This window comes from Salmo trutta, chromosome 37 (assembly GCF_901001165.1).
Source record: "Salmo trutta chromosome 37, fSalTru1.1, whole genome shotgun sequence".
In the NCBI taxonomy this organism is placed as follows: domain Eukaryota; kingdom Metazoa; phylum Chordata; class Actinopteri; order Salmoniformes; family Salmonidae; genus Salmo; species Salmo trutta.
Window position 1 is genome coordinate 18,548,354 of NC_042993.1, and position 12,246 is coordinate 18,560,599.

The window sequence follows — 12,246 nt, forward strand, 5'->3', positions numbered from 1 at the left end:
GCGGTGCGGAGAGAGAGAATAATGAACAGAGCACAGAGACTTCAGACGAGGACCACACAGAGCAGACAGACAGAGACTCGTTCAAACTACTCATTAAGCCACGCCCCTCTAAGTCAGACACACCCCGGCCTAAACAGAAGACCTCTGAGCCCCGCAAGCCGCTCCCACGTGTGTTTGGGGTGGCAGCAGCTTCAGTCCGGTCCAAACCGCTTCTGGTGTCAGTGCTGGAACTGGACCATAAGAACGAGAACCGCAGCCCTGAAGGTGTGGACTCCCATCAGGTCCTTGAAGGGACCACTGCCACCAACGACCTGAACAAGGGGGTCCCTCTGCTCTCATACCCGAAAGAGCCTAACCCCAGCAACATCCCTGTCTCCTCCTGCCCTGAGAGCTCACCTGACCTGGCTGACAACCTGTCCCTGACCCCTGACATCTTCCCATGTGACCCCGCCCAGGAGAACCTGAGGGAGAACACCCTGAGCACTGAGGACGGGGGCCCTGGGGCCCTGGGCTCCCCTCACACACCCCTGGCTGTCTCTCCCAAGAGGGAGAACTCAGAGACAGATGCAGGGGGGAGGAGGGGGGATGGGGTCTGGAGGGCTGATAGGAGGGGGTTAGGAGCAGGGGCCGGGGCCTGGGGGCCAGGGGAGGCCCTATCTCTCTCTCTGGGGCAGGGCTGTGGGTTGGAGGCACAGAGCCTATTACTGTATGAGGTGGAGGGACATACAGTTGGACAGACAATTGGACAGAAGATTGGACAGACACTCTCCGGGCTGCCCAATATTGGCACAGACGAGGATGAGGTGGGTGATATAATGGGGGACGAAGAAGACAACAACAGCCTGTGTGGTCGGCCAGACAAGATGGCAGATGTCGAGCTTGTGGGAGAGGGAGTGCCAGAGTCCAACCTGTCCAGCTGGAGGTCCATCGAGGAGATATCAGAGGCAGGGGGAGGAGAGGACGGAAGCTCCCAATTCCCAGAGGATGATGTCAGCAACTTGCAGAGTCACCCGGAAAACAAGGAGGAGCAGGAAAACAACAACAATGACTCAGTGTTCCTATCCTCTGGAATGCCAACCTGTGTGACTCTGAATGCCCTGTCAGAGGAGGTGAAACACCAGAGCGTGAGTCTGAGGGCGTCTCTCTCAAACATACCACTCACAGAGGTGAGATCACAGGCTGCTGCAGCCTCCGATAGGCCAACAACATCAACTGACAGCTCAACACACCAATCAGACATAAGACAGCCTTCCTTGTCCATGGAAAGCCCTGGGCGTGTCTCACCACCAGGAGGTAAACCACAGACTGTCTCAGACCAGAGCCCTGGTTCAGTAGAGGCAGCCATTTCCAGACCCAACACTAACACAGATATTAACCCAGCAGTCAAACAGGCAGACCCTGCTCTGTCTCTGCTGGGTGGGGCATTTGGATCCTTCAGCCATAAAATCAGACCAAGCAACTCCAAGTCAGGCAGACTGTCCCTAGAAACTTCCCGATCACTGAGGAAAGACACAGTAGAGAATGTCCAAGTCTCCCAAGAAACTTCTCTCTCAGTGGGCAAAGACACAGTAGAGAAGGTCCAAGTTTCCCAAGAAACTTCCCCATCAGTGGGTAAAGTCACAGTAGAGAAGATTCAAGTTTTCCAAGAATTTTTCCTATCAGTGGGCAAAGACACAGTAGAAAAGGTCCAAGTTTCCAAAGAATTTCCCCCATCAGTGAGCAAAGACACAGTAGAGAAGGTCCAAGTTTCCAAAGAATTTCCCCCATCAGTGAGCAAAGACACAGTAGAGAAGGTCCAAGTCTCCCAAGAATCTTCCTTATCAGTGGGCAATGACACAGTAGAGAAGGTCCAAGTTTCCCAAGAAATCTCACCATCAATGAGTAAAGACATAGTTGAGAATGTCCAAGTCTTCCAAGAAACTTCCCTATCAGTGGGCAAAGACATGATAGAGAAGGTCCAAGTTTCCCAAGAAACTTCCCCATCAGCGAGCAAAAACACAGTAGAGAAGGTCAAAGTATTCCAAGAATCGTCCCTATCAGTGGGCAAACACACAGTAGAGAAAGTCCAAGTTTCCCAAGAAACTTCCCCATCAGTGGGCAAAGACACAGTAGAGAAGGTCCAAGTTTCCCAAAAGACTTCCCCGTCAGTGAGCAAAGACACAGTAGAGAAGGTCCAATTATTCCAAGAAATTTCCCCATCAGTGAGCAAAGACACAGTAGACAAGGTCCAAGTTTCCCAAGAAACATCCCCATCAGTGGGCAAAGACACAGTAGAGAAGGTTCAAGTTTCCCAAGAAACTTCCCCGTCAGTGAGCAAAGACACAGTAGAGAAGGTCCAAGTTTCCCAAGAATCTTCCCCATCAGTGGGCAAATACACGGTAGAGAAGATCCAAGTTTCCCAAGAAACTTTCCCATCAGTGGGCAAAGACACAGTAGAGAAGGTCCAAGTCTCCCAAGAATCTCCCCTATCAGTGGGTAAAGACACAGTAGAGAAGGTTCAAGTTTCCCAAGAAACTTCCCCATCAGTGGGCAAAGACACGGTAGAGAAATTCCAAGTTTCCCAAGAAACTTTCCCGTCAGTGAGCAAAGACACAGTAGAGAAGGTCCAAGTCTCCCAAGAATCTCCCCTATCAGTGGGCAAAGACACAGTAGAGAAAGTCCAAGTTTCCCAAGAAACTTCCCCATCAGTGGGCAAATACACAGTAGAGAAGGTTCAAGTTTCCCAAGAAACTTTCCCATCTGTGAGCAAAGACACAGTAGAGAAGGTCCAAGTCTCCAAACAATCTCCCCTATCAGTGGGCAAAGACACAGTAGAGAAGGTCCAAGTTTCCCAAGAAATGTTCCCATCAGTGAGCAAAGACACAGCAGAGAAGCTTCAAGTTTCCCAGGAAACTTCCCCATCATTGAGCAAAGACACAGTAGAGAAGGTCCAAGTTTCCCAAGAAACTTTCCCATCAGTGAGCAAAGACACAGTAGAGAAGGTTCGAGTTTCCCAGGAATCTTCCCCATCAGTGGGCAAAGACACGGTAGAGAAGATCCAAGTTTCCCAAGAAACTTTCCCATCAGTGAGCAAAGACACAGTAGAGAAGGTCCAAGTCTCCAAACAATCTCCCCTATCAGTGGGCAAAGACACAGTAGAGAAGGTCCAAGTTTCCCAAGAATCTCCCCTATCAGTGGGCAAAGACACAGTAGAGAAGGTCCAAGTTTCCCAAGAAACTTTCCCATCAGTGAGCAAAGACACAGTAGAGAAGGTTCGAGTTTCCCAGGAATCTTCCCCATCAGTGGGCAAAGACACGGTAGAGAAGATCCAAGTTTCCCAAGAAACTTTCCCATCAGTGAGCAAAGACACAGTAGAGAAGGTCCAAGTCTCCAAACAATCTCCCCTATCAGTGGGCAAAGACACAGTAGAGAAGGTACAAGTTTCCCAAGAAACTTTCCCATCAGTGGGTAAATACACAGTAGAGAAGGTTCAAGTTTCCCAGGAAACTTCCCCATCATTGGGCAAAGACACAGTAGAGAAGATCCAAGTGTCCCAAGAAACTTTCCCATCAGTGGGCAAAGACACCGTAGATGAGGTCCAAGTTTCCCAAGAAACTTCCCCATCAGTGAGCAAAGACACAGTAGAGAAGGTCCAAGTTTCCCAAGAAACTTTCCCATCAGTGGGCAAAGACACCGTAGATGAGGTCCAAGTTTCCCAAGAAACTTCCCCATCAGTGAGCAAAGACACAGTAGAGAAGGTCCAAGTCTCCAAACAATCTCCCCTATCAGTGGGCAAAGACACAGTAGAGAAAGTCCAAGTTTCCCAAGAAACTTCTCCATCAGTGGGCAAAGACACAGTAGAGAAGGTTCAAGTTCCCCAGGAAACTTCCCCATCATTGGGCAAAGACACAGTAGACAAGGTCCAAGTGTCCCAAGAAACTTCCCCATCAGTGGGCAAAGACACCATAGATGAGGTCCAAGTTTCCCACGAAACTTCCCCATCAGTGAGTAAAGACACAGTAGAGAAGGTCCAAGTTTCCCAAGAAACTTCCCCATCAGTGGGCAACGACACAGTAGAGAAGGTACAAGTTTCCCAAGAAACGTCCCAATCAGTGAGCAATGACACAGTAGAGAAGGTCCAAGTTTCCCAAGAATTTTCCCCATCAGTGAGCAAAGACACAGTAGAGAAGGTCCAAGTTTTCCAAGAATCTTCCCTATCAGTGGGCAAAGACACGGTAGAAAGTGTGCAAAAACTCTGTTCCCAGCCTCAGCCAGAGGAGACAGAGCCACAAACGATGAGCCAAAGAGAGGGTGGTGGCGGTGAGAAGACTGACAGGCACATTGACCAACCAAAGACGAGTGGGGCCTTAGAAGGACAGGAGAGCAGTGTTTGTATCTCAGGGGAAAGAGAGGTGGAGGAGAGAGCAGAGGAGAGATTCTCTCCAACAGAGAGTGTTCCAGAACCTGCACAGCGTCAGACACCCGAGGGAGAGCTGAGCACAAAGAAAGCCCTCATTCCTCCTCAGCCAGGGAGGAGAGGGAAGCAGAGCAGAGACAGACCCAGTCAGCCGCGAAGACAATCTCCGTCAGGCTTTGGGTCTACTGATAATCCACAGGAACCAGCTCTCACTGCCAAGACCCTAGAAGACACCTCCCAACCAGGTAAGCAAAGTAATAAGAACATGAGGGGACAAAAATCTGCTGCAGATACCAGACAGAGGACACCTGTGAAGGGCAAACCTGAGGCAGAGTCCGAGAAGAGAGGGGAAAACAGAAACGCCTCCAGGGCCCCGACTCCCCCTAGTCCTTCCAACCTCTGCCCTATCGCTCCCGCTCTCCTAGTCAACCAGGAAGTGAACATGGAAGTGCACCAGGAAATGCTGGACAACAGGCCGCTGCCTGGCTGCCAGACAGAAAGTAGGAAGGACATCAACGATAACAATGTGGGGAGTGGCCATGCCTCCTCTACAGAACAGAATAGATCCTCTTCTCCTCCACCTCTTCCCTCCTCCTCTCCTCCCCCTCTCTCCCCCTCTCCTCTCTCCTCCTCTCCTCCCCCCAGTACCTTCATGGTGCCGCCAGATGAGGACCTCCCCACCCCCATACAGGAGTCCCAGCCTCTCCTCACCACAGTCCAGCCTGTCACCCCACTCCTAGACACCCAGCCTCAATCAACCAATCTTCAGGCAGCCTCCGCAACCCTTTCTACTACCCCTATCGCCCTTCCTAAGCATCTCCCTATACCCACTGAAAGTGTCCGTATCTCCCCTACCCCCTACTCATTCTCATCTCCACCCACGTCAGCCCTGCCCTCGACCCCCAGCCTTACCCAGCCTACCCAGGAGTCTCTGCCACGGCTGGAGGCTCCAACCACAGTGCCTGTCCTAGACATCCGCTGCCAGGCCCAGCCCCAGCCAAACCTCCTCACCGAGCCCAACAGACAGATCAAGCCAGTTCAGTCACAAAGGCCACAGGACAGAGGTGAGTTACACTCAAGAGAGATAAGGGTGTGGGGTGATTTGATTTTCTCTTTTTGGTAATCAAGAATCAGTGAATCATGAATCAGTCCAACCTGTGTGAATTTGGATTTTGTTGCAGATGGGATGGACACAGACAGTGATGACGATGACACTGCTGTTCCTCTAAGACATCACATGACTCAGCCCAGGGGGATTGTGGGAAACCCTTCTCATAAAGAGTCTGGCTCCTCCAATCAGCGAGAGATACTGCTTCACTCCTCCCGCCAACCAACTGAGAGACAGATAGACTGTCCAATCAGTCACAAGGATTCACAGCAGCTGGACCTGTCCTTCAAATACAACTGTACGTACTCTGCAAACCCATATCTCTCTCTCTCTGTCTCTTTCTCTGTTTCCTTGAGAAAGTGATTCTGAGAAGTGACTCCACCTATGACCTTCCTCACACACACAGATGGCTCTGAATATGTCTAGTGGCCCTGCTATGGTCCTGATGAAGGACATACTTTAGATTCTAGGAAGGCTTCTCAATAATACCCCGTCGACCACAAAACACTGCTGCAGCTACTGAATAATAGAGGAGAAATACTCAGAGAGAGGATCATTTTATCCAGGAGGAATATTGTTATTGCACATCTTTCAATAGAGGTTATTTTAAGGCAACCGTCAGTCAACCTGAAACCACTGGGTCAATCTAGCTAGAACTGACCTCCCGGTAGATGATACGTACATAGAATCATGGATGGGGATTTATGTGTACTGTATGTGTGGTAGCACTGCAGCGTAATGAACAATACTACATGCATTGAAACACAGTTGTACAGAATGTAATTATACGTCATAACATGCATGTTCCATAACATAGAGATGAAATGCCATTGCTATTTAATGAGGTGATCTATTTCTCCTCTAAGATCGGTGATTTGGTTAGCCGTAGAGCTTTATGATGGACTGTCCCATTACCAGAGTGCTAACGAGCTACACCATATCCTCATCATCTATATCTCAGTCATTAGTTACCATAGCAATGAGGATGTGATGCAGTCCTCTGAGAGTAACAGTGTGTGTGTTCCACAGTGGGCTCCTGCAATGAGTCGGAGAGTGAGGGATCAGTGCCAGAGTTGGAAGAACCGGAGGTGGTGCCACTGAGATCCTCAGAACCACAGGTGAGTCTACCGTGTGTGGGCAGAGAACACTCTAGAAGTCCCCTCATATCCAAGGGTGGAAACCTTGCGTTCACTGTGTGTTATGTAATAACATATTGATGTCATTACCTTTAGGTAGGGGGGTAAGAAGGATACGTGTTGTGGGGCCTGTATTTTCTGAATGGGTCGCAGCTTCAGAGATATTTTCCATATTATCAGTCTGGATATGGGTAAACTACTGTAGAATGTTCTCAGGTTTGATGTGTTGAATTGATTTTGTTGTCCTCCTTCTCTCTCTCAGCCCATCTCTCCTGCTGATGAGGGGATTAACAGACCTAAGCAGAGCCGCAGTGAGAAGAAGGCCCGCAAGGCGAGATGTGAACACAGCTGCTCCATGCGGCAGACTCAGCTAATCAAACACAGAGCAAATGTGTGTGTATTCTGTGTGTTTGGCCGCGTCATGGTGTAACCAGTGTGTGTGTGTGTTTAGGCCATGGGTAAGCTGGGCTTGCGGCCGGTCCACGGTGTGACCAGGATCACTATAAGGAAGTCGAAGAGCATCTTGTTTGTCATCAGCAGACCTGACGTCTTCAAGAGCCCCGCGTCAGACATCTACATCGTGTTTGGAGAGGCCAAGGTGACATCCTAACCTTCTCTCACTCTCTCTCTTTATCCCCCTCTCTCTTTTCTCTCATCTACATTGTGTTCAGAGGCCAAGGTGACCTCTCTCTTCCTATTTCCTTCCTAGATAGAGGACCTGTCTCAACAGGTGCACAAGGCAGCGGCAGAGAAGTTTAAGGTCCCGGTGGAGGCCTCCCCACTGGTGCCACCTGCACCACCCAGCCTCACCATCAAGGAGGAGAGCGAGGAGGAGGAGGTATGGACATGCATGTTCACTCATTATGTCAAGGAAAAACACCAATCTTTACGCTATTCTTACTCTTTCATGTACGGTAGTTCTTTTAGATCTTAATATGAAACAATTCTGTCTAGTGTTGTTATATTTCAGTCCTCTCTACTGCAGTGGTGGAAAAAGTACCCAACTGTCATACTTGAGTAAAAATAAAGATACCTTAATAGAAAATGACTCAAGTAAAAGTGAGTCACACAGGAAAATCCTGTATTTGGTTTTAAATATACTAAAGTAAATGTAATTGCTCATATATACTTAAGTATAAATCCTTTCAAAATAGTTATATTGAGCATACCACACGGCATGCTTGCCAGGGGCACCCTCCAACACTCAGACATAATTTACAAACAAAGCACGTGTTCAGTAGTTCCCCCAGATCAGAGGCAGTAGGGATGACCGGGATATTCTCTTGATAAGTATGTGAATTAGACCATTTTCCTGTCCTGCTAAGCATTCAAAATGTAACGAGTACTTTTGAGTCTCAAGGAAAATGTATGGAGAAAAAAGTACATCGTTTTCTTTAGGAATGTAGTGAAGCAAAAGTTGTCAAAAGTAGAAATAGTTCAAGTCAAGTGCAGATACCCCAAAAAACAACTTAAGTAGTATTTTCAAGTATTGTTACTTAAGGACTTTACTGTAGTTAGCCTGATGGAATTTTTATTTATTTTACTAGGCAAGTCAGTTAAGAACAAATTCTTATTTTCAATGACAGCCTAAGAACAGCGGGTTAACTGCCTTGTTCAGGGGCAGAACGACAGCTTTTTACCTTGTCAGCTCGGGGATTCGATCTTGCACCCTCCGATTACTAGTCCAATGCTCTAACCACTAGGCTACTTGCCGCCCCAATTTTACAGTTAAGAATTGTAGCATTTTTTTTTTTTTTACATGTTCAGAAGTGTTCCATAGTGCAACTGACTTTGACCTCTGTCAGGTGGACGAGGGAGGGTTGGAGCAGAGGGATATAGAGCTGGTGATGGCCCAGGCTAACGTGTCCCGTTCTAAAGCTGTCCGCGCCCTCAGACACAACACCAACGACATCGTTAACGCTATCATGGTGAGGAGGGATTAATGAAGGAAGGAATCTGTTGTAACACACGATGTCCACGTTGGGCCTACATTTGCTGTTATGACCTACTGATTGCAACAGTCCTTTTTCAACAGGCCTTGAAAAAAAAGCTTAACAATATACGTTCTTCACGCATCCAACCCCAAATAATTCTCTCCATCTTTCTTCTCTCCCACAGGAGCTGACCATGTGAGAGGAACCCCCCCAAGCATAAATGCCACAGTCACATCTGTATCGCTGCTATGTTGCATTCTCCTTACCTGCTAATAAACAGTCTGTTATAACCACACTAGTGGGTAATACTGTTAACCACCCTTATACTGCACATGTCATGTCCTGCATGTATAGTGAAAATGGGGCATTTTACAGACAGTTGCTTTTATTACATAAAACAAACAGAATACAAAACATAGTCAAACAAGTGTTCAGTTCAGAAAACAGGTCAGTTTAAATCATGCTCACAGTTACATGCCCACAATGAGTAAAACACATACAGTACCATTGAAAAGTTCGGAAACACCTACTCATTCCAGTGTTTTTACTATTTTCTACATTGTAGAATAATAGTGAAAACATCAAAACTATGAAATAACACATGGAATCATGTAGTAACCAAAAAAGTGTTACACAAATCAAAATATATTTTACATTTGAGATTCTCTTTGCCTTGATGACAGCTTTGCACACTCTTGGCATTCTCTCAAACAGCTTCATGAGGTATTCACCTGGAATGCATTTCAATTGACAGGTGTGCCTTGATAAAAGTTCATTTGTGAAATTTCTTTCCTTCTTAATGCGTTTGAGCCAATCAGTTGTATTATGACAAGGTAGGGGTGGTATACAGAAGATAGCCTTATTTGGTAAAAGACCAAGTCCATATTATGGCAAGAACAGCTCAAATAAGCGAAGAGAAACAGTCCATCATTACTTTAAGACATGAAGGTCAGTCAATCAGTCGCAAAAACCATCAAGGGCTATGATGAAACTGGCTCTCATGAGGACCGCCACAGGAAAGGAAGACCCAGAGTTACCTCTGCTGCAGAGGATAAGTTCATTAGAGTTATCAGCCTCAGAAATCACAGCCCAAATAAATGCTTCAGAGTTCAAGTAACAGACGCATCTCAACATCAACTGTTCAGAGGAGACTGTGCGAATCAGACCTTCATGGTCAAATTACTGCAAAGAAGCCACTACTAAAAGGACACCAATAAGAAGAAGAGACTTGCTTGGGCCAAGAAACATGAGCAATGGACATGAGACTGGTGGAAATCTGTCCTTTGGTCTGATTAGTCCAAATTTTGGATTTTTGGTTCCAACCGCCGTGTCTTTGTGAGACGCAGAATAGGTGAACGGATGATCTCTGCATGTGTAGTTCCCACTGTGAAGCATGGAGGAGGTGTAATGGTGCTTTGCTGGTGACACTGCCAGTGATTTACTTAGAATTCAAAGCACACTTAACCAGCATGGCTACCACAGCATTCTGCAGCGAAACACCATCCGATCTGGTTTGCGCTTAGTGGGACTATCATTTTTTCCCCCACAGGACAATGACTCAACACACCTCCAGGCTGTGTAAGGGCTATTTGAGCAAGAAGGAGAGTCATGAGTGCTGCATCAGATGACCACAATCCACAATCACCTGACCTCAACCCAATTGAGATGGTTTGGGATGAGTTGAACCGCAGAGTGAAGGAAAAGCAGCCAACAAGTGCTCAGCATATGTGAGAACTCCTTCAAGACTGTTGGAAAAGCATTCCAGGTGAAGCTGGTTGAGAGAATGTCAAGAGTGCAAAGGCGTCATCAAGGCAAAGGGTGGCTACTTTGAAGAATCTAAAATATAATTTTGAGTTGTTTAATTATCACTTTTTTGGTTACTACATTATTCCATATGTGTTATTTCATAGTTGCGATGTCTTCACTATTATTCTACAATGTAGAAAATAGTCAAATAAAGAAAAACCCTTGAATGAGTAGGTGTGTCCAAACTCTTGACTGGTACTATTTTTTTTATTATCAGAAATGATTTTACTGTGTAAAATCTCTACCCCCACTAACGATGGAATGAGTAGGTCAAAACCCAGTTGGGTGGCTGGTACACCTCCAGAAGGCACAGCTGGCATGGTTTGGTCAATGGTGTGCCTATATTTTTGTTCATGCATTTGTTAGTCACAGTGGTTTTGTCATATATATATATATAAAAAAGTCAAGGTCACAAAGTGCAAATGTCTTTTGGATGGGGGTGATGGGTCAGTATGTTCCTCAGTCCTTGGGCGGCAGGACGTTGTTGTCAAAGTGTCCCTGGTTGGTGATGTTCCCTGCTGGAAAGTACCTGGCTACCACGAATGACGAGCCATCTGGCACACTGGCCTTCCCCACACCCAGCTTCTTACTGCCCTTCCACACCATTGCTGTGAAATGACCTGGTTAGAGAGAGAGAGCGAGAGGAGAGAGACAAGCTAAACACATTCACTGAAGGAAGCCGTCTGCAGCACTGCTCCTCTAAATATTTACAGCTACAGAACCCTATATTCATCTCCTACCCCCCCCCTATCGTCCCCCCATATACACTCTTTTCCCTCTATTGCACACTCCCATCTCTCCCCCTCGGTCTTTCCTCTCCTTTATCTGTCAGCAGCACATTAGTTGATAGGAGTCATCCTGACGCTGCAGGGTCGGTCACACTGAGCAGGAGGCTTCAGGAAGAGAACAGGAATGACAGAAAAGACTGGGAATGCTATAAAGAACTGATTTTCCACAGGAAGCAGTGTTCCATGCATGTTTGTGAGCAGAGTCACAGATCTACACAGTCACAGAATGCTAATGTCACATTTATAGAACAAAGACCACACAGTCCAACACTGAACCCAGCCTGGGTGAACACAACACTGTGGCATGCAGGACTACACAAGTCAGAGTGTGTGTGTCTGTGTGCATGCGTGTGTCTCACCTGTACCAGAGGAGAAGCCGGGGCGGTTGAAGTTGTATTGTTTGACCTCGTCATACCAGCGGTCAGCCACATCCTTCCCTATACACAGAGAGGACAAAGGTTACAGGTTATCACATAACATTATACTTGTTTGTTGCCTTTGTTTAACAGAAACTCAGGCCAAAACCCCCAGAGTTCCAGCAGAGATGACAGCGGCAAGGAAATATTAACCAAGATGGCAGCTGTCCAAGGCAACAGTGCTAACCATCTAAAAGCTGCCAAAGCTTTAGGTGGGTCAGAAAAACATGGAGAGGTTTGAGAACTCAGGTTTCAGAGGAGCAGTCCAGAGAGAGATGAACTGAGCTTGACCCAGTGATAGTATGTATCCATAGGAGACGGTTTATGAATCACAGCAGACTGTCAGGTCTGTCAGGTCAGTGCACAGACATAGTTGTGCTCGGAGTCATGGTCTTGATGCTGAAACACTCCGTACACAGAGCAGGGAAATGGACCCCAGCTGTTCCTGCCTGGGCCACCACTGGACAGGATAGTCTATAGTTTAGACCTAACTAAACTCTAACCCTACAGAGACTCTGGATCACTCTCTTTAATGTTACTATCTCTACCGTACACAGTGAATAATGTATCTGTCCTCGTTTCCATAACTACACATATGCAGGCTATGCCAATGTTTGGTCATAGCATTAGGAGTCATCATGTTAGAGTGTGTACCTGGTTGG

The 12,246-nt window shown here is 47.0% G+C and overlaps 2 protein-coding genes across 4 annotated transcripts in view; one reads left to right on the top strand and one right to left on the bottom strand.

Annotated features, from left to right (window-relative positions):
- Positions 1 to 640: 640 nt before the first annotated feature.
- Positions 641 to 8,869, top strand: LOC115176625 (nascent polypeptide-associated complex subunit alpha, muscle-specific form). Of its 3 annotated transcripts, none has more exons than XM_029736739.1 (9): positions 641 to 3,143; positions 3,414 to 5,460; positions 5,578 to 5,802; positions 6,534 to 6,622; positions 6,903 to 6,971; positions 7,092 to 7,238; positions 7,350 to 7,478; positions 8,446 to 8,568; positions 8,759 to 8,869. In XM_029736739.1, exons 1-9 carry the CDS (start codon positions 816 to 818, stop codon positions 8,771 to 8,773), a joined length of 5,172 nt encoding a protein of 1,723 aa, XP_029592599.1. In that variant the 5' UTR covers positions 641 to 815; the 3' UTR covers positions 8,774 to 8,869. The 3 variants fall into 3 exon arrangements, with proteins under 3 accessions (XP_029592599.1, XP_029592600.1, XP_029592598.1); XM_029736740.1 differs by having other exon boundaries at positions 641 to 2,819; positions 3,144 to 5,460; XM_029736738.1 differs by having other exon boundaries at positions 641 to 5,460.
- A 1,938-nt stretch (positions 8,870 to 10,807) lies between these two features.
- The window catches only part of LOC115176626 (Golgi-associated plant pathogenesis-related protein 1), a 5,319-nt gene continuing 3,880 nt past the window's right edge, over positions 10,808 to 12,246 (bottom strand). Inside the window, exons 3-5 of the mRNA XM_029736742.1 lie at positions 12,239 to 12,246; positions 11,528 to 11,605; positions 10,808 to 11,000 (exon numbers count right to left, since the gene is read on the bottom strand). The exon at positions 12,239 to 12,246 is cut by the window's right edge and continues 96 nt beyond it. Of these exons, the coding sequence (XP_029592602.1) occupies positions 10,840 to 11,000; positions 11,528 to 11,605; positions 12,239 to 12,246 (247 nt within the window). The 3' untranslated portion in view covers positions 10,808 to 10,839. The remainder of the gene's footprint in view (positions 11,001 to 11,527; positions 11,606 to 12,238) is intronic.